Raw genomic sequence first — 23,623 nt, 5'->3', positions numbered from 1 at the left:
AATTGCAGAGACACTGTTTTTATGTTGTTGTGTTCATGCAATCCTATGGCCTTCAACCGAAGCTTCTAAATGTTTTTTCTATGTCTCTTTTAACAGTGATAATAACACGTGGAAGTACTTCACAGTAACAAGCATGTTTCAAGTATTTGGATACAACAAAAATGACCTATCTCTGGACTGTCCAGAGATGTCTTTAGATACCTGTAACTACCTTCTTTTTTTCTCTTACATGTGGAATGTCTTAGTCTCCCTTTTACAGTGGTGTCTTTGCATTCCCTTCAATATCAAACAGTCTAGCTTTTTTTCCATAGATAAGTTCTGGATTCTCATCTTCATTTTTATTGTGTCCTTGGGCATTTTGCTTGTGTCCAACTGGACTTACTCAGGCCTATGACTGATCCAGCTTATGAGAAACCATAAGCTATTTAGCCACTCATCTTGGCCATTAACAGAACATCAATACCTGTGGCATTATTCTTTGTTTAAAAATTTCAGCCATCCCTGTCTCCCTCCCCCAGGTACAGAAACCCATACCAAAAACAAAAATTGAAACTTTTTGGTGTTAAATAGACTGAACTTGTCCTCATACTACCTCAAAGTTTTTTGCTTTTTGGTTTGGCTTTATATGCAGATTTCTAAACCACTCTTTACATTTCTCATGTTGAAGCTAAGACCTATATATACAAATTGGAAATGAGCTGTGACATTTTAACCTCGTGGTATGAACTGAAGGAGGTGGGGTGGCCAACTCCTTATCCCCTGAGAAAGCCTTAAGACTATGTGTCTATAAAACCACAGTACTGTGATTCATTGTAAGAATCCCTCAATAAACTCCACAGCCTATGCTGGACTCTGATCTCCAGAGGGTCAGACTAGATGATTACAACTACCCATAATGTTCTTAACATTTGTAAACCAGCCACTTATAAAGCCAAGAATGTAAAAGTAACCAAATTGTCAGTCTTCTGGTAAAGTCAGCTGGTTCAATGAAACTGAATGTCTCTATGTACACTAGTGCTACAACTGTATACATCAAAATTTCAATTGCCTTAACTTTTGTGAGTATGAATACTCATTACTTTAACTGACAGTTATGTCACAGCAGTCATACGCTGAATAGATCTTACAGGCCTTGTCAAAAAATAGGTATTACATGGCTTTGCCTTCCTTGAGAACCAAGCAGACTGTTTTTAACTGACATAGTAGCAGGCTGTCAAGCTTTCAATTAGTGTATGTGTTCTAGTACCAACCCTCCCCTTACAGTTCTGAAAGTAAGGCTAATGAAAACAACAGGTACCAATCACTTCAGAAACTCCTATTGTAGGACTTCAGTAGGAAATATCCTACCAAATGTTAAAAGGTCCACAAGTGCAGAACATGTATGTCAGGATCAAAATCTCTCTATATGTCATTTATTCACTGTTTAAGCAATTAAGTTATGATCCATTAAATCTCTTTTATTCTGTTCCTCTGTTTTGTTTTGTTTTGTTTTTCAATGGATTTTGTCTCAAGAGGAGCCAGCTTAGATGGAATACTGTGCTTGTGAGTAAATGAGAAGAAGCAGTTACAATCCTTTGCTTTGGACTGTAACAAAGGGAAAAATGAAAATGTCTACTTCTTGTTTCTGTGGGTCTAGTGATGCTCTTAGCTAACCAGTCCCTTGGACAAATGCATCCAAAGATCTTTTGAGCACTGTAGACACATTTTCCTGCCTCTCAACCTGCCTTCTATGTCGTTAGTCACTGTGGACTAACAATGGATATGGACTAGATCTATCTATTTTGGTTTATTGTTGTCTGGTTAGTGGGTACTGGAGTCATTCATTGGTGTCTTCCTCTTTGCTGCTTTTGCCAGTGTTATTGATATGTCAGTGTCAAGGCCCAAAGTACCACAATGCCAGCAGGACTGTCATTGACATATCTCTCTTAAGAAATAACCACAGACTTAGTCCAGTGTTACAGGTTTGGTTGGATTATGTGAGTACAAGCACAGCCCTAAAACACTTCTGTTGATATACACTGAAGGAAGAGTTAAGTCACCACGTGCTTCTGGCTGGATGAACCATCTCAGTACCAAAAGGCTCCTTAAGTCCATTGTGCTTATCCCCATGCTTCTGCTCTGATTTATAGTATGATGAAGAGAGTTGATGCATTTGTATTTTTGCTGTATTATCTTTGATGGCCATGCTTTCCTACATACTTTCAGTTCACCCTTATCTGAGTCACCCTGCATCCATGGTACACTTTGTTTCTTCACATCCAGAAAGGGTGCATGCCTGGCAGCAGCTACAACCAAGTTCACAGTTTCCAATTCCACTTTGGTAAGGGGTTTGTGTTTCAGCCAGGTTTGCTAGCTATATGCTCTCTGGTTATGCCTTAGTAAACTTCTGAGTGGGCAACTGCAGTATCCATTCCTCTATCAAGCCAGAAATCTATTTTAGCCAATGCACAGAAGCATCCTAGGAGCTGAATCTACTTGTCTAGGATTGTCTCATTGACTAGAATAGAGCCAGGTGTTCACAGTAGCTATCTCTTGACTTTTATAATGCTTTTCCACTAGGGACTATTTGAGCTAGATACTTTTGAATATTGGTTAAAACATTCATAAAACCTCAAAGTATGTGCCTAAAATGGTAGTGAAATCCTGTGAAATAATGACCCTTCGCTTTAATCATACAGGTCTCTATGAAAATGCTTATAGGCTCTTGAGGGAGACAAACCTTATAATCTTGAGAAGACTGTTGTGGGATAAAACATCATGTTAACATCTCTCTCAATATGAGAGCAGTATAGAAATTTGTGACTTTGAAAATCTCTCTTTTCAGGTGTTTACAGGTTACTCTCTTCAGAGACAAACAATTATGGCGTAATTTCACTAATTACTCTGGAATCTGAAATTCATTCTTATGGGGAAAGAATCTAGATAAATCTATAACAAATCAGAAAAGAAAATAACTTTTTGTATGTTTGTTTTTGAAGCTTATGCAATGAGCTTCTGGCAGCAGAAAGGATCCAAGTTTGCTGAGCAATACATAAAAGGCCAGCTGTAATGGGAGTGGGCTTTCCTCTCTCGAGGAATCATGAGCATGATGGAAAGCAGTAGACAAAAAAAAAAAAAAAGTTGAACATGAGCAGTTTGAGAAAGAATAAGAAATGCTATCTCCTAAATCCTCCCTCAGGGACTGTGTGATATGGGATCCATATAGACACACTCCTACAAGATAACCCTTTTTTAGGCTACACCATATGCTCAGGAGCAGCAGACACATTTGTCTTCGTGCTAGAGGGAGGGTGGAATGATTCACTCCAGAGAAAGGTAAAAAATACATGTGTATATATATATATATACATATAACAGTGGATTCAGAAATATGTCTGTGAATGTTCTGGGACACTTGAGAGAATAAAGTGGCCAATATCTGTGGACAAACCCAGGGTGCACAAGAGAAAATAAGCCCTAGAGGAACATTGTGACATCTCATTCCATAGTGTATTTACAGTATGGAATGAGAAACTGCATTGGTGGTTAGAAAAATATTTCCATCCATTCCCCTTTTCCATGGCACTGCAAAAAGTAACCAGTATGGTCATTAAAAAGCAACTAATTTTCTGAAGCATAGTTATGAATTTTATTCATGACAGAATAAATTCTTTTATACTGCTGAGGTGCTAAAACCAATTAAGCATCCTTTAATATTTCACCGAAGTTTAATCACCATGAGTCAGAATTATACCTTCATTAGGTGTATAGCCGCATGAATCTGAGACCAGACTCTATCTTTGGCTAGTTGCTTATAGTCATTTTGACTTTCTCTGTGGTTTCTGTTGTCTGAGATAAATTAATATTAATCTGCCCATGAGATCCATTAGATAGTAACTTCTTCAGGTTATGTGCAAGACAGTGGCTTGTAGGTTTACTGTGATGACACAGCTATCTTAATTTCATCCCTGAACGTAGCACCTTCCAACCACCAAATTTGTGTAAGTGTCACAGTAGGGCCAGTATTTTCTGGGACAGGTCTAGGAAAAACTTTCTCTCTGAATGGAAGGATAGCAAAAATACACAACTGCAAATACAACACACACATGTCCAGGAAAGGATGGCACCATAAATCCCTCTTACAAAAATAATCCCAAAAATGGATACAAAGGCTTTGTGGTGTTTGGACACATGATTTTTCTCACTTGTACAAACTGAGGGGGATGGTATCAGGAATAAAACAGACCTGTGTTCTGTTTCAGCTGTCTCTGAGGACTGTGGGAACAAAAGCTGCTCCCAAGCAGACACAGAGGAGAAAAGATAAGTCTTGTTAGATCATTGCCATTTTGCTTATTTTGATACATCTTCTAGTGGAAACATGGGTGTTCCTTTCACAGACACATAGGAACAGGCCACATCTCTTGTTTAACCAGAGCTGCTGTTCAGCAGGTTTGTAGGTTCATTTCTTCTGCTGGTGACTCTTCCTTCTTCTGGCATTTAGGTGAAACAGAGAAATAAGAAAGCAAAATAAACTTTTTAAAAAAAAACAAAAAACAAAAAACTCACCATATTGTAAAGCTGGAGAACTTCCCCAGCAAGAAAGTAGGAAAGATCATCTTACTGGTCACAGGGAGAAGCTCTGCTCATGTGTAGCGCTAGTTCTCTCTTTAAGCAAAAGGACATATGCTGTGCCTTGCTGAAGTCCTGCCACAAGTGGAGGGCAGTGCCTTCACACATTACACAGACAGCACTTTCTTAGTGCAACCTAGAAAGAGGACTCCATAATAATTTAGAGAAGAGAACTCAGAGCCATGAAGTTGTGTTTCAAGTGGTGCAGAGGCAAATTTGGGACCTCTCCCAACACAGCCCACTGCAGGGAAGCTAAAATCAGAAGTTCTACTATGTGCAACATAGCTTCTTAGGGCTTCACAAGAGAATAACGTTCCTGCCTACTTCATTCCCTTGCTCATATACTCTGAGCTGCACTCCAATATTTCTGATGTGATTGTTTATTGAGAAAAAAAAAGAAAAAGAAAAAAAAAAAAAAAAAAAGGAAAATGCTTCTGTTTGGGCTACAGAAGTTCATTCTTTCTTGACTGCAGAGGTAAGGAACCCTCTCAGACTCTCTAGTTGTTAAAGAATAATGTGCTTCTGTTTCCTCTGAAGGATTACATTAGCTATTAAAAATGATGAGTCAAATGCACATACTGGTAACACTCATGACAAGTATATGTGTGGGAAATCAGTCATAGAACTAAAGTACCCTAAAAACATAGTTCTGGCTGTGATCTCCAAGAATCTGTGAATATTATATCCTTATGGTTTTGTTGTTGTTGTTGGTGGTGGTTTTTTTTTTGTTTTTTTTTTTGTGAGTACTCATTTTCTCTTCCTTTCTAGGAATGATTTTTGAGAGGTCGCACTGAGATTTTAATGTTCCTTAATGTTTTGAATCAAGGTTCAATCCATCTTTTTTACTCCTAAGAAAATTTGGCAAATTTTTACCACTGCTCATTTTGACAGGATGAGGACAGTGTTCCTATGTTTGATAGTGGAGGTGATAAATGATTCTGCATTCTCCAAGTGGGCAAAAATTATGGGTATACTATCATTGTGTATATGATTTGCATTTCATTTAATGCTCTCCTTTTTTAGCTCTCAGGGTCATTTTTACACATCCTACTTACTTATTCTATCTGGAGTTACAGCAGGAGTATTACAGAGTTTTACAGCAGAAGCGCTCAGAGAAGATTTTACAGAGTGAAGAGAGCTTTTTGCAGGCTTTACACTTGAAACTCTGCAGAGCAGAGAAATCTGCCAGTCCCTTCATTACTCTCTGCTTTGAAAGTTTTTCAAGAAAAGATTAAAAACAAAAGCAAAAAAAATCCATTATTTTATTTCAATTTCAACAATACAGGGAGCTCTTACACGTTTGATTTCACAGTATTTATTTTTTTTTTTTTCAGTTAAATTATTCAAAAGCTGTTTTTTGTTATTTGCAATGTGCAATGATTCAAAAGAATGCCTGTATGTGTGGAAACTTCTTTGACTTTCATTTTGTTGGTGGACAATTAAATATTTGTGACTGCAAAAACCTTCAGATATGATAACTAATAATCAGTCACTGGAAACAAGAAATAATCATTTCAGATCTGGATGTAGCTACATAAATAGAATAATGGTATACTTAGCATTTGTTCTAGTTGGTTTTCATGCAAAGGCTTATTAACTTGCTGGTCAACAGCTTGTTGTCTGGGTTCAGTTGGTCCTAAAACCATATTGAGCAAAACTGCACAACTTAAATATGTATATCATTAAATCTCAGGACCCCTGTAAAACTTTGGGTAGTTGGAGAAGCTGAATCATGAAATAAAGTTCTAGTCTCTTCTTTACATTACACCATCAAACATAAACAGATCAGTTCTGGTTCTCTGAAATAAAATGAAGACACTAAATTTGAGCAGTCTTTTATTTGTAACCTTCTTTTTTAATAGACTACCTTGCTTAAAAGTAGTATTGAATTATTTTTCAAGTAATTCCAAATCCTCTGTATACTTTCTGTGAGTGGGAAGCAACATCAGGAGGGTCAAATATCTATTTGCAGAAGTTTATGACTAGTACCTGGGAGAAGAAAATCCAATAACCACAGCTTATGCTTACTTCTTTGCAATGGATTCACAATTGAGATGTAGGCTCTGGACTGCCTACATTTGGTTTTGGATCCTACCACTGGCCTATCAGATGACCCGTCTTCTTCCTTCATTTTTGTGTCTCATTTGTAACGTGTAAGCAATGTCAGTAGACTGCTTTTTAGTACACTTTGTTCATTTACTGTGACACTTACTTAAGACCCCTAAGTGGAGAAATTATTTCTAGGCCAGAATATCATGCTACTATTGGAATCTGTCATTGACTTCTGCTTTTCATCCTACATGGGTCGTTATAAATGAGAACTTGCTTTCTGAATGGATGGATTTTACTTCCCATTTCAGAAATGTATTTGTCACTCTTCACACAGTATGATTTTGGTCCAGTCTCAGTTTTGAAAGAAGCAGGATGTATCTTGTTGCAGAGAAATGCTTTTATCTAATTTTGGCATCACAAACTCAAAGGATGTAACTGTGTTCTTGTCTTTTACAGACAATTCCTAAATTTAATGTCCTGAAGCCTCTGTAGCTTATCTTGTCCTTCTAGCCTTCCTTTTCATTTACTTTACATGTAATACCTAGGAAGTGGCACAATGTCAAACCTTCACTTCAGGAGTGTTTTCATTATATAGTTATGCATTTTATTTTATTTTATTTTATTTTATTTTATTTTATTTTATTTTATTTTATTTTATTTTATTTTATTTTATTTTATTTTACATTATTTTATTTTACATTATTTTTACATAGGAGACAATGCTTTTGACCATCAGTGACTTTTGTACTCCACATTCTCATTTTACAATTGAAAAAATCATGTATTTTCCCTAATGTTATTGCAAAAGTCACTCTGAATCATCTTGGTTCATTTCACCTTGTGTGTTGTTGTGCAAGTTTCATAGAGATTTTTGTCACAAAAGATTTTCTCCCTCTTCTGACTCAGAAACTAAAATCTTAGTGGTTGTCACAAAAACATCATCGTTCAAACTTTTCTTTATTTTTTTTCTATTATTATTATTATTATTATTATTATTATTATTATTATTATTATTTTATTAATTTACAAGAAGCAAGCAATTCTGCTGTACCCATTTTATATTGCAAAAGATATTTCTGTTGTCTGCTGAGACGCTAGATGGTTGGATCCGCAGTCTTTCAGTTTTACCACAATCTCTGCTTGCTTTTAAAGCAGCCTGTGATTATTAAAATCTCTTCAAATAATCCCCTTTTCATGTTTCTATATTGTGCCAATGTTCCTCTCTGCATATATGTAAACTCTGACTGTATCTTGGTGAGCTGATATTTATTTGGCTCGTTTTTGGAGAATTAGCAAATGTAATTCTCACATTCTCTCAACTGGCAATTAAACACACTTTTTCAACTTTCTAATTAAAGGGATGCTCAAGATTCTGGGAGATGACCATTCCAATCTTGAATTTAACCACAAGTGCTGTCACTGAAACATTAGCAGGGCCCAAAGGAATTTGGGGGGAACTCTTAAATGATATGTGATTAAACTTTTTAATAGCATGTAAACTGTGTCTTAAACAGATGTTGAAACACTTCTTTATATAAAGTGATCTATCAGTTTGTATCCTTATTCTATGGGTACTAAGATCTCTAATTCTCTTCTCTGACTAGGGCACAAAGATTTTGTGATACAACAGCCTGAAACAGCATGCTGGAATTTGCTTTGACCAGGCAATTACAAAGCATGCAAGAGCAATTTTTTGATTTTCTTTGAGCAATGTCTGGTGTTTTTGTCATTCCAGCACAACCCTCCAGAAATAAAATTCTTCTGTGCTGTAGGACACAGAGTTTCCGCAGGATGTATGACTTGCAACCTAGCATAAGTGCTCTGCATAGTAAGCATGAAAGAAGTCACTGAAAATCCTTCTCCTCCTCTTCACCTCAGCTCACACGAAGTCTTAAAGAAAAAGGGGATGGGCAGCTGTCAACCAAATTATTATCATTTGCACAGATTTCACTGCCTGTAAATAAGTGAAAAGCTCCACTTGTAACTCACAAGAAAGGGTAGCATGTGACTGAATCACACAGCTGTGTGCTGCCAGGAAAATAGCAGAATCCCTTTTGCAAATTACTTTCCTCTGAGCTTCTAAAGGTATTCATTATTTATAATGTTGTTTCTCTTCTGGGATCCTTTGCTGGTATGGTAGGATGACCTTTTCTGTTGTAAGTGTCCAATTCTCTATAAACAAGTTCAAAACTGAGTCAGAGAGAATAAACATGACACCTCAGCCAAGTGGAGGGGACATTTGTCTTTACAAATCTGGAAGAGTGTTCCAGGTCCCACAGCCTACTCAAAGATTTGAGCACACTTTCCATGGATAACTTTTACCTTTTCCCAACCCTAGAAATGTGGTAGCTATAATGTGTTGTTGTGACTGTCAGTAGAACACCCTAGTGACTTTAGATTTTTTTTTTATTAATCTCAAATTTACAGACTAGCTTTTTGAAATATTGCTGTGAATTATAGTAGCTCACTAGCTCAACATTAACATGATACAGAGTGAATTTATGAGTGTGTCTATGCATTGTTTCCATAAATACTTCAGCTTCACATTTACTAACAGAAATATTGTGTGGGCTTTCAATTACTCTGCTAATGAGCTTAAATATGTTTTAGTTGGATTTGAGTTAATGTGAGGATTTTTATTTTTTTTCTGGGGCAATTACTGTCCCAGATATATTGAGGTGAAAGGTGCTTTATGTGCTGATGAATAATGTGTGTGACTGGGATTTATCTTTTGTGCTGTCAAGTGTTCCTGGGGTATGCCTGTAGTCCCTTAAATGATAAAAGTTAATGATAAGGACACTAAATGCCTGCTGCTGTTGCATTCATTTGAAAGAAATGATAGCATAGAACAGGAAGTCTGAAAGTCTCATTTTGTTCTGTTATACGAACATTAAGCATAACAAGTTTGTCCTAGTGCAGTAACATGTACCTGGAGAACTAAAGTGAACACCTTCATCGATTCAAGGCATTCTGTAGAATCATAGAATATCTGGAGTCGGAAGGAACCCACAAGGATCATTTAGTCCAACCCCTTGCTCCACACAGGAATACCTAGATATTAAACCACACATGTGAGAGCATCATCCAAACACTTCTTGAACTCTGACAGGCTTGGTGCTGTGACCAGTGCCCTGGGGAGCCTTTTCCAGTGCCCAACCACCTCTGGGTGCAGAATCTTTACCTAACACCCAGCCTAACCCTCCCCTGTCCCAGCTCTGTTCTCTCAGGTCCTGTCACTGTCCCCAGAGAGCAGAGCTCAACATTTGCCCCTCCACTCCCCTCATGAGGAAGCTCTAGACCATGATGGGTGGTCTTGTGGACTTTATTCATCCAGAAATGCCTTGTGAATTCTGCCTGCTTGTGGATTCCTATTATAACCAAGAATTTGGCTGAGAATGATAGGGAGAGAAACACTTCCTCCTGGACCAATGGCTAGAGGAGGGGTCAGAATACCCTGTACCCTCCTCAGCCTTGTTCAGTAATTTCCCCTAAAAGCCTATGTTTCATTCTGTTGCCTCCTGAATTATTTCATTGCATCCCCAAGGGACACCTTTCAGCAACCTATCATATCTCACCAGAAATTTATATTCTCTGAGATGGTAGTTTAATGTTGATTTTATTTTATTTTATTTTATTTTATTTTGTTTTATTTTGTTTTATTTTGTTTTATTTTGTTTTATTTTGTTTTGTTTTATTTTGTTTTATTTTGTTTTATTTTATTTTGTTTTATTTTATTTTATTAATTTTATTTTTCCCCTGTAGCACAGAGGATATATTCATTATCAGTATTTCCCTGGCTCACCATCTCATGTCACACTTATGTAATCCTTTTGGCTCTGTCTTCTCTTCTTCACCACCACCCCACTTTTCCAAACGGGCAGAAAAGAGCATAAGCAAATTAGGAAATAATAATAAAAAGATATGTACTTTGTATTTCAATTGACAAGACAGATTCTCTGAAGGGTGGCTGGATGCATGAGTGATGAGGAGACAAGATTCATTAAAGCAGAAAGGGATTTGTGTTTAATAATAAATGTTCCATCTGAAGGCAAAATTATGACTGTATGTCATTAAAAAAAAAAAAATAAAATAAAATAAAAAATGCGGGAAATTATTCATCCTGGGTTGAGTTAGTGTTTACTGAATATGTCTGGCTACTTCCTGGAATTATCTGACATTTCCTTATGTTGACATGACTGACAGAGGAATTATATCCCTAATACTAACAACTATCTTTTCCCTAGGACACAAGAAGTAAGCAGAAACTTTATTTTATTTATTTATTTATTTTTTTTTTGTGAGATGCAGGTCACAGTAGACCTCTGTCTTTCTCAGATTATTAGGTTCGACAAAACTTGAATCAGGTACCAAATGACTGTCAGATTTTACACAGTAAAATACCTGGTACTTTTGTTTCTCGATTTCTGAGGTTTTAGGATGATCCGAAGATATATATTCAAGGCCTTATTTTTATTTTTATTTTTTTTTATTTTTATTTTTATTTTCCTTTTAAAGGGTTAGAAATTAATCTTCAGTATTGGCATGCTTATTTTTTTTTATAGCATTTCAGGTTTTTTCATTCCATGCCTCCAGAAGCAGCGGTTTTCAGGTGGGAAAAAACACAGCAAAAAAATGACAATGGCATACACCATAAAACTTTCAAGAAAATCACAAAAGTTGGCAGCACAAGAGTGCTAACTATGCAGTCCAAATTTGTTAAGTTCTTGCTCTTGCTTCCAGACTTTAAAACAAGCATGAAATTTTCAGAGAGATTTAAATCCTTCTTGTCTTCCTTTGATCTTTTTTTGGCCTTCTCTCCAGCCATCTCAATATCTGTCCACCATATGATCTCTCCACTGCCCTGATTCACTTCACTATCTTTCTAATTGTCTTGGTTTTGCTGAAAGATCTTCATCTCTGTTTGATAGCACTCAACTGTACATTGATCTGTTTCTCTGATCTTAGACCAATTCCATGGTCAACTGATCTACTTCCATAATTTTGATGGCATCCACATGCCTACATCCTTGCCAGCTAGTGCCCCGCCAATGACTGTTTTGGACCTGTTTGTCTTTCTGTCAGTTTTTGCTGCTCTAACACTGCCAGAGTCACCATGATCTTCATCTTTCCTTCTTGCATTATTTCTCACTTTTCCTTTCTCTTCCTTCTTTCCTTGTCTGTCTGCAATGAAATAACTCCTCCTTGCTTATCTCTTGCCTGCTAAAGAGCAAGATTTGTGTACCATTAAGCTACAACTACTAGGCTTTAAAGGACATTGTGCTACAGGTAATGAATTCCATTCTGATTACCAACTCTTTTTCCACATTCTTTAGTCAGTCTTTTTCCAGTATGTCACCACTGATTATTCCCCTCTTCCCTTTCTCTATCATCCTACTTTAATCCCACTGGCAGTGAAAGTGGACATTCATCTGAAAGGTGAGACTACAGTGCTTTGAAAGAGGACTAGATGGAATGTTTTTCTGTTTTTTTTTTTTTTTGTTTGTTTGTTTGTTTGTTTGTTTTTAAAAAAGAATTACCTAATAAGCTGGAACAACAGGAAAAAAAAAAAAAAAAAAAAAAAAAAACAGATTTGCAGATTTTAAAATAGCAGATGAAGCTGTTGAGGAAGTAAATGAATATTTTTGGGTTGAGGTTTTCACTAAAAAATGAAAATTAGTCAGATTTCAACATCAACCTTTTCTGGATCAATTTCCAGTTGTGAGACTAACTGGCAGTATTTTGCAATTCTCATGTGAATTCAGCTCAGTGTTTGAGGAACTTTAAGAATAGGAAGGTACAGATTGATTCTTTCACAATAAGGCTTTTACAGACAGGAAAGTTAGCTTACTAACTAACTGGGATATGATTTTATAGGATCCTAGCTATTTCAGCTTGCCACCTTTCTTCCTCTCCCTTTTCTCCTCTTCAATACAAATATGTAGTACATGGTGACAATGTTAAGCACTACTGTTTAGCAGTTACTTCATATTAGTGTATGCATTACAGGTCTGTTGGTAAATTAATGATTGCCCAGAAACATTCCCATATACCCCAGACTCCTCATCTATATTGTCAAAGTCTTGATATGATTGCTAGAATTATTTTTCCAGCATTGTTCATGAATTAAAATATTCCAAGGGATATTCTATACACACAGCTTTCTGGGTACATTCTAGAGACGAAGAGAATTTACCAGCAGAACCATTCCTTGTCAGCCATCTGTCTTGGGACAGTTGTATCATAAGTGCATGGAAATGGTAGAAGTAGAATCATGCAGGAAGCAAATCCATGGCCAAGCAATTAGTTTTTACTTGTGTGTTTCCTTGTTTGTTTTTACAGATACAGGCATAAAATAGAAAGTCAGTAACTGGCATGACTTTATTTCATATGCCTTCCATTCAGTTAAAAAGGAGGAATCATATTGCAGTGTAGATGATGCATAGCCCTGGACAATACAAAAGAAAACACTACAAGAAAAGCAACATAGTCTAGCAGGTTAGCGTAAAACTGAGTCTTGGGAGTTGCAAGTGCCTCCTTGAAGGACCTGCCTTGACAGCTCCCTGAAAATTCTGTGATTAAAGCAGTTTCAGGCTAAAACTAGATGGTATCAAACCCCTCATAGGATGGAGAAAAGTAATGGAATTTCCTAGCCAATTAGCCATTTTTTTCTCTAATTTGTCTGTTTTGCATAACCACAGTATTAACCAGCAGTTTAGTGCTAATCCCCAGTGCTACGAAGAAGAAAAGAATCCATTTGTGTATTACAGTGTAATCATAATATCTACTAATTTCCTTCCATACACTACAGGCCTCTTTTGAAAGCAGATTGCTGGCATTACCCTCATTTTATAAATGAGGAGACTTACAGTACAGCAAAATGATTTCTCAGGAACTGAATAGTACTGATAAAGTAGAGCCTGATATCAGTGTAACTGATAAAGCAGAAAATAAAACACAGGTCTCCTAAATTCTCAGCCCAGTTCACTGCCTACAAACTTCAGTGCTCTCTTGCATCTGGGATTATGAGTGAAGTTTGCAGCAACCCTTTTTCTCCTGTATTTCTAAGTCATTTATTTTTTGAAATTTTTTAATATCTCTGCACACTGAAGGGAATAATTACAAATTTGCTTTACATATGTTGTGTCTACAAGGACATCACAAGGGTTTCTTAGCAATGGTCATAGAAAATAAGGCTTATTTTAAAGAAGGGTGCTAACACTGTTTTCTTTTTTGGAAAGAAATAGTGTCATGGCCTCATTTTGATGCTTTCAGAAGATGAGACAAATTTTCATGAATTGAAGGGTATGTGTTGTTTGAATAAGCCTTGAAAACTTTCAGCTCATCTTCCTAGCTCTTCATCATACATAAACTCACATAAAAGCATGTGCTTATTGTTACTATATTTCACACACGTGCCACACTCCAGTCCTGGCCACAGGTCCCCTCCTCTTCCAATAAGTGTTGTCATTGTGCCAAAAGATGAGACGAGATTTTTTTTGTTTCTTAAAGAGGTTGTAAGACCCCCTTGCTCATTTCATTGCTTAGAGGCAAGATTTTTGCAGGGTTTAGCATCTTGTCCTTATAAGAGCAGTTTTCCTTAGTGTATTTTGATCTTCACTGATAGGATTCAGAAACTATCTTAAGAGACAAATAAGAAATTATGTTGCCAATGTGGAGATTTTCCTGCTACTCCTACCACAAAGAAAATAAACTAGAGGAGAAGTACAGAAATTACCATCTTATGTGTCTGGATTTTGAAATTTCAGTAAGGAGAAAACAAAAACTTGCAGATATTTTCAAATTTCTTGGTGTTCTAATTAAGTTTTAAATGTCCTTTGTTAAGTAGATTCTCTATCTAAAGCTTGTTGATTTTAGATGCTCTTCTGGGAACTATGTCCCTACACTTACACCATTTACGTATTTAATTACTCTTTCACTTTCTCAGGCCTTAATATTCTTGGGCTCTTTAAACTGCACACATTAAAACTTATCACAACTTAGCATTACTTTAAAATTAAGCAAGAATTTTGCTAGTTGATTTACTCTTGCAGTTAGTCAACTGTTACTCTTTTTTCCCTAAAGAAAGGCTAATATCAAATTTAGATCTTTACTCCCATTCCATAATAACAAGCAGCTCTTCAAGAGACCCACACAGCCCTGCAGAGCTGGTGGGCAATATCAGGCTCCTTGCATCAAGAAGCAAAGCTGCTTTTTATGTCCTCCAATGATCTGGCCAATAGATTCTGGTTAACTAAACCAACTTTCTGTGCTTAGTATTCCTGAACTGACTGAACAAAGCTTTAAGGGAGTTCTGCTTAGCCACAGTTTTAAAGAGCCCTTTTGTTTCTGTGGCATCTCCTGGCTATTGAGTACCAATGGCAGGGCACAGTTGCCCATGATTGATGTTGCTAAATGTGCACAGTGGCCATGAAGTGACTGACTACCGAGGTGACACAGAAAAGCAGAGATTGAAGTGGTATCTTGCAGCTGCCTGTGCTGAGGACAATCAAAGCATCATCAATACCCCAGAGTGAAAATGTGTCTGAACCAATTTTAGGTGTGGGGAATGTTAAGACTTGTCATCCTTCATAGCTGACTGGCAGTGCATTTGGGGAGGGTGGGTTAGGGCATGGAGAGCATACCAAAATACTCTTACAATTTGGCAGCTTCATGAAAACAAGATCTTCCCCACAAGCTTGAAAACTGAGTCTCAGATTAATTACTTAACTCTTAGTAGACTTGAACTTGGTGCTTACTCTTATGCTCAGCTGTTCTCCTACAATAACATTAATTTGAATATTTTACAAGAACATTTGAAGTTTATTTATGGAAACATACAGAATTCTTCACTTTAAATGTATATGGGGAGTTGATTGCTTTTACCATAATTGGGATTGCAACTGTGTTCTTTTACAAAACTATTATTAGTAGCAATATTATCACAGCTGTAGCTCCCAGGACTGACTGAGTTGAGAAATGACTCAGTTTCTTTGGAAGACTAAGATGAGCTTTCATTACAAGTTTCAACTTTAGGACTGATTTTGGCCTCACTGCCATACTTTTAAAAATGGACTGGCTCATATTTTGTGCCACTGTCACTGACTGCCAGCCCTTGAAATGTTCCAAGTAACTACATTTCCTTGAGAGCTTATGTGTAATCAGATACAAAGAAAACAAGTTGTAAATGATTAAAGTTACCAGTGTTCATTCTACATAAATTGGCATGGAGTGTTAAACTGAAATACTGTATATCTTCTATTTGTATAAGACATGTGCAAAGCTATATGCTATGTAAACTCATTTGTTTTCTATTTCCTCAGATAGAATAAAAAGATCTCTCTGTGTTTCATCAGTGTAAAGCAAAAGGAACCACTCTAGCAGATGGTGCAATAGCTCTGTTTTTCATGAGTTATGATCCAAGACTGAGACTCTGTTTTGCAGGGCTGTCTATTCTTTCTGTTAACTATGCTACTGGTTTGTAATGAGGTTTCATAGTGAAACAATTTCTGAAGGGCTCACACACTGCAGAATTTTTTAAGCATGCAGCTGAGGGTGATGGTGGAAAGTGAACGCTAGGTGTTACAGAAGGATATATGAAGTGATTGGTGAAACTGTTCCTGAGTCTGAAGATTGTACATTTGAAAATTGATAAGATCCTGTTATTCCATGTGTAATCGTTGGTGTGTGCATATGTCATTCCATTGGCAGGATGGAGACTATGGCAGGATGAAGCCTGTGTAAGATAGTAAGAATTGAGACAAAGTTTCCCACCCCCTGGAGCAGAGCAAAGCGTGGGATGTGTGACATACCCCTGCAGTCTCTGGGACCTGGGAGAGCTGAGGGAATCATCTGGCTGAGGAGGACTGAACTGACAATAAGTAATGGTATTTTGATCAGCACCGGGCCTTCCTTTAAGGCTGTCAGCATGCCCCTGCTTGTAGATCAACTGGAAAATGTAAGAATATGTGTCAGATAGAAATAGCTGTAACAGCTGGCCCACTGGCCCACTTATTCACAGGCCTGAGAATACTGTAGTGAACTACGGCAACAACTGGCGGAAAGGAGAAATACAGTAATAGTCAACAGGAACAATCAGTACTGTGGTCTGTGGATACAAACAGTACAAAACTGTTCCTCAAACAATTCAACACTGAGCAAGCTTTGCCCCAGCTACTATTGTAGCCAACGGTGTATTGTTGTCAGAGCCGCAGGAGAAGGGAACAATTAGAAATAACTCAAGACCAACCATTGTGACTATCAATAACCATTTTAGCAACCGTACATGGAGTTTTCCAGGAGGGCTGCTTTATGTCCTCTCAGCTCATTCTGAACAGCTCATATATGTCTGTACAGAGCATCTCTATTAGGATGATAAATGTACCAAGGATTTCAAATATAATATTGAGTAAACTTACCCAGTTATATTTATATTCCAGGTGTCTCTCACTGATATTACATTTACGTACAGATTTTTTTGTTTGTTTGATTGATTTTTAAAAAGGGGCCACATCCTCGCCTGTGGCCAGAATGAAGGGATATGTAAGTGCGGGTGTGTATAAATGCAAAAATGATCAGATGTCCACCTTTGCAGAGCCCTTATGCTGCTCCTCTATGCAGGTCTGTTCCCTCACACTGCACAGAAGAGTCACTGAAGTGCTATAATGTGTGCTAGCTGTGATGGCTGTTTGGGGCTAGAAAACAGCCTGGCACACCCACAAACAGTATGCCTTTTTCCTCTGGCCTAGCCTTACTGTCCCAATTACACTCGCACCAGCTCGCACCAGCTTTGCTGTGTGGTGAACTTTGTCACTGGTACTAGAGATTTGTAGCTCTAAATCAGAAAGGGCTGATTCTAAGCTCAGCTGTTTTGTCTCCCTCTAGCCTGTTATTATGTGGAAGTAAAGAGAAAAAAAAAGCATGGGGTACTTCTTTGACTCTATTCTTGGCTTCCCACCAACCACTGAATCTGAGGTACTTCGTTGTCTACCTGCAGTTATGCTGCAGTTTTCACCAGTTGAAATGGGTATAGACCGTTTTCATTCCCAACAGCTAATTTTAAATGCCAGTGATGCTCTAATAATTTATGAGATCAAATGACTGCTTAAGTTTTGTGGCAGCAAATAACAATATCCATAAATAACCGAAGTTGGAGTAAACTTAGTTACTGTAACTGGGGTTGGATTTGACTAGATTTTTTTATTATTATTATTTTAAATTAATTACCTTTTTTCCATTCCCATATCTCCCTACCTTTCCACACTCACACTTCCACAGCTTATACTGCCAATGCCAATATTTCTTTTTCACTGAAATAGGGAAAGCGATTTTAAGAAGAATTTTCTGGCAGAGCAGAGAGCTGCATTTCTAGGAGACATTTTTTTTTCTGCAGTAAGGAGTAGAAGGATAGGGAAAAGGGAGGGGAAGAAGGGGTATGAAATTGAAAAGAAAAAGAAGTGGCTGCCTGCCTCATATTCTCAGAAAATATGAGAACTAAATGTAGCTTCTTGTATTCACAAGGTAAGTAACCTGTCAGTGTTACACAGTAAATGTTCAGACACCCATAAAGCACTATCATGACTGCCAGGTTCACATTTAGCAAATGCAAAGGTCATTTGCACACTCTGAAAGAACTGCTCTTTGTAGGCTTTTTTTTTTTTTTCCTGAATTATTTGTTCAGGTTTTAATATATTTAAGATTAGGTCAGGCAGATGTGAGGAGAGAAAAAGAACAGACTAGTTTGGTTTGTTTTTTTCTTATTCCACTTGTTGCACATTTGAGAGATGGTCTTCAAACTTCTGCATTAGTGTGGGCATTTGTGCTAGGATGTTGGACCCACAGGAACTGGGAACTTTGAATGCGTGTTTGAACTTTAAGCCTCTGACTCCTCTCTGCCAGTATCCAAACTGACTTCTCTTGTTTTTCCTTCAGTGTCAATAATAACCCATTTTTTTCTTTTATCTCTCTTATCTCTTCTCTCCCCTTCCTCTCCCCCCCTCCTTTTTTTTTTTAAGGATGATTCCTGCTACAAACAAAGCCTTTGTCGTAAACAACCTTGTTTCTGGAACAGGCTATGACCTCTGTGTCCTGGCAATGTGGGATGACACAGCCACGACCCTTACTGCCACCAACATTGTGGGATGCGCCCAGTTCTTCACCAAAGAAGACTACCCTCAGTGCCAGTCGATGCACAGCCAGTTCCTGGGAGGTACCATGATTCTGGTCATTGGAGGCATCATTGTGGCGACTCTGCTGGTGTTCATTGTAATACTCATGGTACGCTACAAGGTCTGCAACAATTCCCAGGGGAAGATGTCCAACGTCAGCAATGTCTACTCACAGACAAATGGAGCACAACCAGTTCAGAATGGAGTCCTGCCCCAAGTCAACCCCAAAGTGGTGGTGAGAAATGAACTTATGGAGTTTAACTGTGAGTCTGTGCGGAGCAGCATCTCCTCTTCTTCCAGCTCTCTGAATAGCCGTGACTGTGATAACTATAGCCTCCAAAGTGAACAGGGCACATTGTCCAGTAAATGGAGGCCCCCCTCCAGGTCAAAACACAATATTGACCGGCTAATGGGAGCTTTTGCCTCCCTGGAACTGAAATGTCAGAAAAAGGAGGAGACGACAGACTCCAGAACTTCCACTGTGGCTCGTCACTCAGACAAAGAGCCACTGCTGGGCCAGCCGGAGTCCAAATTTCGCAGCCTCCTCATGTTGCCTTTGGAGGGCAAAACTAAACGTAGCCATTCTTTTGACATGGGGGACTTTGCCACATCTCAGTGTTGCACCTACCCAAAAAAGATAACAAACATTTGGACAAAGAGGAGCCTCTCAGTGAATGGCATGCTTTTACAGTATGATGACAATGACCTAACAGGGGCAAAAGGGACTTACGGGAGTTCAGAGTGGGTAATGGAAAGCACGGTGTAAATATCAGTGTCTCCCCCTATCTTCTCCCATCATGTGTTATAGAGTGTGGTTTGCTGCAGAGCCATGCATTTGGAAGGAGAGGGGAGTAAATGTTTTCAGTTGTACTGGCCAATAAGAAAGGTAAAATAAATAAATAAATATTAGAGATGCTAAAGGAGAAAGAAGGTCCTGAAATGTGAATAGGCACGCATGGCACCATTTTTGTCTGGACCCAACTGAACCATGTGTGATTGTTTCAAGGATTTTACTAGTTATATTTAGCATTGCTTTCCAAAAGTTTCTCAGACTCTTGGTGAACTGTCAAACAAGATTAAACACGGAGGATGAAAAGGGGTTCAACAGCATAAATTTAATTTTAAAGGTGTTATTTGTTTTTGGTTTTGTTTTTGGAGGGGTGGTCTTTTTTTCTTTTTTTTTTTAAGGGCACCTTTTCCTTTTCTTTCGTTCACAGAAAGGAGCTTCTGTGGATGTAAGACTGGTGCTAGAACACATCTGTTTTTTACTGCAAGTGATTTTCTCACAAGTGCAGGCACGGCCTCCACAGGGACAGATCAGAGCAAATTCTTCATCTTAATCTCGTAGTGTTAACTATGACAGATGGGAAAATATCAGTACTTGTTGAGTGGGCTTTTGGTTGGGAGTTAGTGGTTTTTTGTTTGTTTGTTTGTTTTGTTGTTTGTTTTTTTAATTTACTTATTTTGTTTTGTTTTGCCTTGCTACTGCTTTTGAGTTGGTTTAGTTTTTTAGTTTTGTTTTGTTTTCTTCCCTGAAAGAAAGCGTGTTTCCCTGCATTTTTGTTTTTGTCTTCAGACTGTCAGATTCTTATCAAATCCCCTAGATGAAAAGAAGATATGTACAAAGATCAAATTTCTGAAGTACTCTATAAACCACCTCCAATACCACCAAAAAAAAAAAAAAAAAGTGGAAATCCAGGAGCTAATAAATTTTAAAAAATCATCCTTTCTTACATCTTCTTCATAGTCTCTGCTTCTCGGTGCTAAAAGCAGATTGCAACAGCTATTGATATTTGTGGGGATTTTGCTATCAAAGATGGGAAACATAGATATGAAGATTTCATATTAAAGGAAAAAGAAAGGGAAAACCAAAGTGTCTCCCATGAACAGTCTACATTATGAATACAATTGCTTCTGGCAAAGGTCACACTGTCACTCTCTGCTCAACTGACAAAGAAAACACAAATTTTCACCCTATTGTGACAAAAGCTCTTTTGTCTGTACAGTCACCACAACACAGCTTGACTGTACCAGTAGCATCACATGAAATGTTAAGTTTTTGTGTGTTTCAGTGGATTGGGTATGTTCCCAATTAGCCACATAAAATGAGTGAAATTTGGGTGTCACAGGGCAGGGAGTCCCCCATGTTCCCCTGCACTACATCCAGCCCTTCCCCAGTCCCCAGTCTCCTACAATGCCCCTGTCCCTCACACTAAGCTATTTGCTAAGAACAAGAGCTCTTTAGGGCTTGTAAAATGATTCTCAGATTCCCTTTTGGGGAGCATTGCTGTGGTTTTGGGAATGCACATGGCCCATTGTCCTCAGTGACTTATTGTCCTCAGTGACTTTACTGTGATTTCCAGTATTTTGGTGGCTACTACAACTGTCTTTCTTGTTTATTTCTTTGTTGGCTGCCAATGATTAGCTGCTGGGAACCATTCTGAAATTGCACATTGTTCCTATGATTTTGTAAAAGACGTGTAGAAAGAGTGCAAGGCACAGAACAAATAATACATGAAAAAACTCTATGTATATTTTTTTTAAAGGTGCAGAGATATATTGTGACATGGCTGTGTACTTGATCTTGTATTCGTCATGTTTCCTACTCGGAGTTTTAGAAATGACATCCCTGTGATCAGAATATTTTTTTCCTTTTTCTTTTCTTTTTATTTATTTATTTATTTTATTTCCTTTTTTCTACAAAATGTACAGTAAAAACATTATTGGGAGAAAAAAAAATACCTGCTTTTCATTTATTTGCTGTTCTGCGGTCTTCTTTGAAACCTATATAAGAAGCAGTGATTATTTAAAATATGATCTTAAAAACTGATATTTGTTTTCTCTTTCCTGAAAATTATCTCTGACTTTAGGATTTTTGGTATAAAGTAGGAATCAAGTAATACAGACCTTTTTGGAATGCATGAGAAAAGATTTTGCTAAAGGACATCTTGCCTTTTTTTTTTTTTTTCCCTGTGTTTACAGTTATAGAGGTCTATATCATTAATGTATTTTAACAGTGAACTTTGCCCTGATCAAAAAGGTGAAGAAATAAGAGGAAACCTTTTTATTGGCTTTGTATTTGCTCACAGCCAAATTTAATATATTAAAAAGAGATACAGTCAAACTTTCTTTGCAATATCTTTCAAAATTTCTGATTTTCTCATGTTTTCCAAGAGAAATGACACCTCTAAGTGCCAGAATTTGCATCAACCAACTGTCCAGATGGCAGCTTCCTATTAACTATTAATGACATCTACATTTATGTTTCACTGAAGACTCACAAAGAAGTTCATGTAATGATTTTTCTTTTCCTTGTTGCACTGTGGTGTGGTTCAACTATTTATTACTACGTTGCTGCTTCCCTTTGAGCATGATGTCTGGGTTGTTTTTAATTTAGCTGTTGAGTTCATCATCAATATTAGTAGCATATGCAGCTGTGAATTTTCAAAAGCAATATCTTACACTCTTTTCTTTATTAAAAAGCAAAACATCTATTTCACATTCTCATACAAGATTAGAGTAAGTCAACAGATGCTGCTTTAAAATAATGGATAGTTGCCAAAGAACCCAGGTAATAAAGTGCACAATCTAACAGCTGTATTTATTACTGTTAATCATGATTTCAATTCATTTAGCTTTAATGAATGAGGCTTAATCCACATCAGCATATTTGCAGATAGTGAGCAAAATTAAATGAACATGCAGAAATTGCATTTGGTGCTCACAGAATTTGGAAGGAAGAAGACGAAGGGACTTGTAGGTGAGGCAGAGAGCCACATGGCAAATCAGCAAGTGACCAGCCTTGAGAGAAGGATAGAACAACCTGGTGTGGTGGTAACTGTGCCCAGGCAACCGCTGGGTCAGGATCATCCTTCAGGTGTCGCCAGCCACGGCCCTGCTCTCACAGATGCCATCTAAGCCTCTGAAATTATCCTGCAGCTTCCCCCATGTCACTCTGAGAGCTTCAGCACTGCCAAAGACAACACTGTCTTTTGAGTTATGCATCAATATCCTAACATGTGAGTGTGACCCAAGAATTCATCCCCCTCACATCCTGACCAAGGTCTACCTGTCCATATATTTACCTCAGTTTTCACAGGTACACCTCACTCAGCATCTTTGGATATGATTATTTCTATATACTGCTGTTGAATGGTATGGATTATTTCTTGCTCTCTTTCTGAAGGCAACTGCACATCAGTGGCTCGTGAAATTATATAAAGATATCCACTTACCTGAGCGTAATAAATATTTTCCACATGTTGTTGAAGAGCTGAGCTACATCCAATGGCATAATCCCCTGGTCTCACAACCCTACATGGCAAAATTCATGCAGGCCTCAAGTAACAGTGCCATCACACAAATTAACATGCAGTAGTGTGGCATTTAGCTGCACCATCTGTACTTCAGATGCAAGTGGTCAGGAGGAGTAGATAGTAAAAAGGGCAATGCAGAACAGCCAGAGCCACCTGAAAAAAAGAACCCAAACAATTAAAAGTTCCACAGAATTTAATGTGAATCTTGTGAGAAAATTTAAAGACAATTGTGAATGCATATGTAACCCTTGTAAGTTAATTTTATGAATTCTTGTATAATAGTGACATAAACATTCATTCTAAAAATATCATGTCATTTATTGAAAGAACAGGCTATGACTCCACTGTGAAAATCTGCACAAAGTTAGTCCTCCATAAAAAATAAATAAATAAATAAATAATAAAAAAAAGGAATCCCCCAAATATCATCTGGAGACTATAAAAAAAAATGACAAGATGGAAATTTCTGAAACTTATGATGAT

The 23,623-nt window shown here is 37.6% G+C and overlaps 1 protein-coding gene across 4 annotated transcripts in view; it reads left to right on the top strand.

Annotated features, from left to right (window-relative positions):
• The window catches only part of LRFN2 (leucine rich repeat and fibronectin type III domain containing 2), a 225,064-nt gene extending 201,980 nt beyond the window's left edge, over window positions 1-23,084 (top strand). For all 4 annotated transcript variants that reach the window (XM_013096841.5, XM_013096840.5, XM_021270378.4 and 1 more), the window contains one exon: window positions 18,672-23,084. In XM_013096841.5, the coding sequence (XP_012952295.1) occupies window positions 18,672-19,590 (919 nt within the window). In that variant the 3' untranslated portion in view covers window positions 19,591-23,084. The remainder of the gene's footprint in view (window positions 1-18,671) is intronic.
• The last annotated feature ends 539 nt before the right edge of the window (window positions 23,085-23,623 follow it).

This window comes from Anas platyrhynchos, chromosome 3, assembly GCF_047663525.1.
Source record: "Anas platyrhynchos isolate ZD024472 breed Pekin duck chromosome 3, IASCAAS_PekinDuck_T2T, whole genome shotgun sequence".
NCBI classification, from domain to species: Eukaryota; Metazoa; Chordata; class Aves; order Anseriformes; family Anatidae; genus Anas; species Anas platyrhynchos.
The sequence above is the reverse complement of the archived record's forward strand: the minus strand, read 5'-3'. Positions and strand labels throughout refer to the sequence as shown.